Source organism: Mustelus asterias, unplaced genomic scaffold (genome assembly GCF_964213995.1).
Source record: "Mustelus asterias unplaced genomic scaffold, sMusAst1.hap1.1 HAP1_SCAFFOLD_3093, whole genome shotgun sequence".
Taxonomy (NCBI): Eukaryota; Metazoa; Chordata; class Chondrichthyes; order Carcharhiniformes; family Triakidae; genus Mustelus; species Mustelus asterias.
The window spans coordinates 35,734-39,980 of NW_027593038.1; the positions used below are offsets into that span (position 1 = coordinate 35,734).

The 4,247-nt window shown below is 61.1% G+C and overlaps 1 protein-coding gene across 1 annotated transcript; it reads right to left on the minus strand.

The window, feature by feature from the left end:
- Window positions 1-611: 611 nt before the first annotated feature.
- Window positions 612-3,996, minus strand: LOC144490271 (voltage-gated chloride channel TMC4-like; the record flags this gene model as incomplete). Its single annotated transcript, XM_078208051.1, has 4 exons — window positions 612-804; window positions 2,099-2,177; window positions 2,870-3,025; window positions 3,866-3,996. Coding segments are annotated over 4 exons (429 nt in total), but the record flags the coding sequence as incomplete, so codon positions are not given.
- Between the last annotated feature and the right edge of the window lie 251 nt (window positions 3,997-4,247).

Consider the following 4,247-nt stretch of genomic DNA (forward strand, 5'->3'; position numbering starts at 1 on the left):
GGGGTGTGGGGTATATCAGAGTGTTACAGTGAGGGGTGTGGGGGAGATCAGTGTTACAGTGAGGGGTGTGGGGGAGATCAGTGTTACAGTGAGGGGTGTGGGGGAGATCAGTGTTACAGTGAGGGGTGTGGGGTATATCAGAGTGTTACAGTGAGGGGTGTGGGGGAGATCAGTGTTACAGTGAGGGGTGTGGGGTATATCAGTGTGTTACAGTGAGGGGTGTGGGGTATATCAGAGTGTTACAGTGAGGGGTGTGGTGTATATCAGAGTGTTACAGTGAGGGGTGTGGGGTATATCAGAGTGTTACAGTGAGGGGTGTGGGGTATATCAGTGTTACAGTGAGGGGTGTGGGGTATATCAGAGTGTTACAGTGAGGGGTGTGGGGTATATCAGAGTGTTACAGTGAGGGGTGTGGGGTATATCAGAGTGTTACAGTGAGGGGTGTGGGGTATATCAGTGTTACAGTGAGGGGTGTGGGGTATATCAGAGTGTTACAGTGAGGGGTGTGGGGTATATCAGAGTGTTACAGTGAGGGGTGTGGGGTATATCAGAGTGTTACAGTGAGGGGTGTGGGGTATATCAGAGTGTTACAGTGAGGGGTGTGGGGTATATCAGAGTGTTACAGTGAGGGGTGTGGGGTATATCAGAGTGTTACAGTGAGGGGTGTGGGGTATATCAGTGTTACAGTGAGGGGTGTGGGATATATCAGTGTTACAGTGAGGGGTGTGGGGGAGATCAGTGTTACTGTGAGGAGATGTTCAGAGCTGCGATTTTCTTGACCAGGAATTGTTTGTCTCGTCCCTCCTGAGGAAGACAGAGGAGATGTTATTCCAAGTCTGTCCTTCCAACCCCTGCCCTGCAGCCATCCCCACCCTCTCCCCGTCTCCCCCAATCCCCACCCTCTCCCCCAATCCCCACCCTCTCCCCGTCTCCCCCAATCCCCACCCTCTCCCCATCTCCCCCAATCCCCACCCTCTCCCCGTCTCCCCCAATCCACACCCTCTCCCCGTCTCCCCCACTCCCCCACCCTCTCCCCGTCTCCCTCAATCCCCACCCTCTCCCCGTCTCCCTCAATCCCCACCCTCTCCCCGTCTCCCTCAATCCCCACCCTCTCCCCGTCTCCCTCAATCCCCACCCTCTCCCCGTCTCCCTCAATCCCCACCCTCTCCCCGTCTCCCTCAATCCCCACCCTCTCCCCGTCTCCCCCAATCCCCACCCTCTACCCGTCTCCCTCAATCCCCACCCTCTCCCCATCTCCCTCAATCCCCACCCTCTCCCTGTCGTCTCCCTCAATCCCCACCCTCTCCCCATCCCCCCCAATCCCCACCCTCTCCCCGTCTCCCCCAATCCCCACCCTCTCCCTCAATTCCCACCCACTCCCCGTCTCCCTCAATCCCCACCCTCTCCCCGTCTCCCTCAATCCCCACCCTCTCCACGTCTCCCTCAATCCCCTCCCTCACCCCGTCTCCCTCAATCCCCACCCTCTCCCTCAATCCCCACCCTATCCCCGTCTCCCTCAATCCCCACCCTCTCCCCGTCTCCCTCAATCCCCTCCCTCACCCCGTCTCCCTCAATCCCCACCCTCTCCCCGTCTCCCTCAATCCCCACCCTCTCCCCGTCTCCCTCAATCCCCTCCCTCACCCCGTCTCCCCCAATCCCCACCCTCTCCCCGTCTCCCCCAATCACCACCCTCTCCCCGTCTCCCCCAATCCCCACCCTCTCCCCGTCTCCCCCAATCCCCACCCTCTCCCCGTCTCCCCCAATTCCCACCCTCTCCCCCAATCCCCACCCTCTCCCCGTCTCCCCCAATCCCCACCCTCTCCCCGTCTCCCTCAATCCCCACCCTCTCCCCGTCTCCCTCAATCCCCCCCTCTCCCCGTCTCCCCCAATCCCCACCCTATCCCCGTCTCCCCCAATCCCCACCCTCTCCCCGTCTCCCTCAATACCCCCCCTCTCCCCGTCTCCCTCAATCCCCACCCTATCCCCGTCTCCCCCAATCCCCACCCTCTCCCCGTCTCCCTCAATCCCCCCCTCTCCCCGTCTCCCCCAATCCCCCCCTCCTCCCTGTATCTCTCAATCACAGGCCCCCTCCCATTACCTGGTGGAGTTGTCTCTTTAGCTGTGATATGGAGTATGTGTATCCACTCGACTTTACCACAAGGAACAGTAACACCACACTGTCAGAGAGAGACAGAGAGTTAACACCTGATAATCCCCACCCACAAACCTCCCCACCCAGCCCCTTTGCAACTGAGGGGTGGGAGAGAAACGGGTCTCCGTAGCGGGTCTGACCCCTTTCTGGGGGTGAAATGAGTCTCCCCAGGGGGACTGACCCCTCGCTGGGGGGAAACGGGTCTCCCCAGGGGGACTGACCCCTCGCTGGGGGGTAACGGGTCTCCCCAGGGGGACTGACCCCTCGCTGGGGGGTAACGGGTCTCCCCAGGGGGACTGACCCCTCGCTGGGGGGTAACGGGTCTCCCCAGGGGGACTGACCCCTCGCTGGGGGGGGGGGGGGGTGGGACGCGTCTCCCAGGAGCTCTGACCCCTCGCTGGGGGGAAACGGGTCTCCCCAGGGGGAGTGAACCCCTCGCTGGGGGGGAAACGGGTCTCCCCAGGGGGAGTGAACCCTCGCTGGGGGGAAACGGGTCTCCCCGGGGGGACTGACCCCTCGCTGGGGGGGCGGGGGAAACGGGTCTCCCCAGGGGGACTGACCCCTCGCTGGGGGGGCGGGGGAAACGGGTCTCCCCAGGGGTCCTGACCCCTCGCTGGGACGGGTGTCGATGGATGTCCCCAGGGGGAGTCTCCAGCCCTCGCTGCTCCCTTGTGATCTTGCTGTGTGAGGGTGTGTGTGTCTGTGAGGGGTTCTCACCTGGACAGGGCAAAGAGAGGGACCAGGAAAGCCAGGGAGCCGATGAAGTTGAGGAAAGTGCGGGTTTGGTGGGGCAGCTCATTCACCAGCCTGGGTACTGTGTCCCAGATCGAATCCAGCTCCCGGAATGGACCGCAGGCTCTCGATGGGTGGATACTGCTCAGACACAGAGTGAGAGAGGAATGCAAATTAACGGGTTAATCTCCCTCCCCATCTCCTCCCTCAGTGTCAGCAGTAACCACCCCCCCACTCTCACCACACCTCTCCATTCACCAAAACCATCTCTCTCCTTCACTATCTCCACTTCTCAATATCACCCACATCTTTCTGTCTGTCTCTCTCTCTGTCTGTCCCTCCCTCCCTCTCTCTCTCTGTCTGTCCCTCTCTCTCTGCCTCTGTCCCTCTCTCTGTCCCTCCCTCCCTCTCTCTGCCCTCCCTCTCTCTCTGTCCCTCTCTCTCTGTCCCTCCCTCTCTCTCTGCCTCTGTCCCTCTCTCTGTCTGTCCCTCCCTCTCTGTCCCTCCCTCCCTCTCTATGCCCTCCCTCTCTCTCTGTCCCTCTCTGTCTGTCTGTCCCTCCCTCTCTCTCTGCCCTCTCTCCCTCCCTCTGTCCCTCTCTCCCTCTCTCTCTGTCCCTCCCACCCTCTCTCTCTGCCCCCTCTCTCTCTGCCCTCCCTCTCTCTGTCCCTCTCCCTCTCTCTCTGTCCCTCTCTGTCTGTCTGTCCCTCCCTCTCTCTCTGCCCTCTCTCCCTCCCTCTGTCCCTCCCACCCTCTCTCTCTGTCCCTCCCTCCCTCTCTCTCTGCCCTCTCTCCCTCTCTGTCCCTCCCTCTCTCTCTGCCCTCTCTCCCTCTCTGTCCCTCCTCTCTCTCTCTCCCTCTCTGTCCCTCCTCTCTCTCTCTCCCTCTCTGTCCCTCCTTCTCTCTCCCTCTCCCTCTGTCCCTCCCTCTCTCCCCAGCTGACCTTCCCGGAGTGTAGGGAGGGGTGAGAATGGTTCTTACGAGGTGATGCTGTATATGAAGGGCACTGCAGCCAAGGCCAGACCAAACAGAAGGACCACCAGGAAGAAGAAGGTGGAGCTGGAGGCTCGGAAAGTCCGGTTCGAGGGTCGGCAGTTGGTAAACAGGGTCAGCTATAGGGAGAAGCACAGAGTCAGGTCAGAGGCCGTGTACAAGCGAACCCCTCATCACCCCAATAACCCCCTCCCCGAACCCCCCCCCCCCCCCCGAGTGAGTGTCCAATAACCCCCCCCCCAGAGTGACTCCAATAACCCCCCCCCAGAGAGACTCCAATAACCCCCCCCCCAGAGTGACTCCAATAACCCCCCCCCAGAGAGACTCCAATAACCCCCCCCCCAGAGTGACTCCAATAACCCCCCCCCCA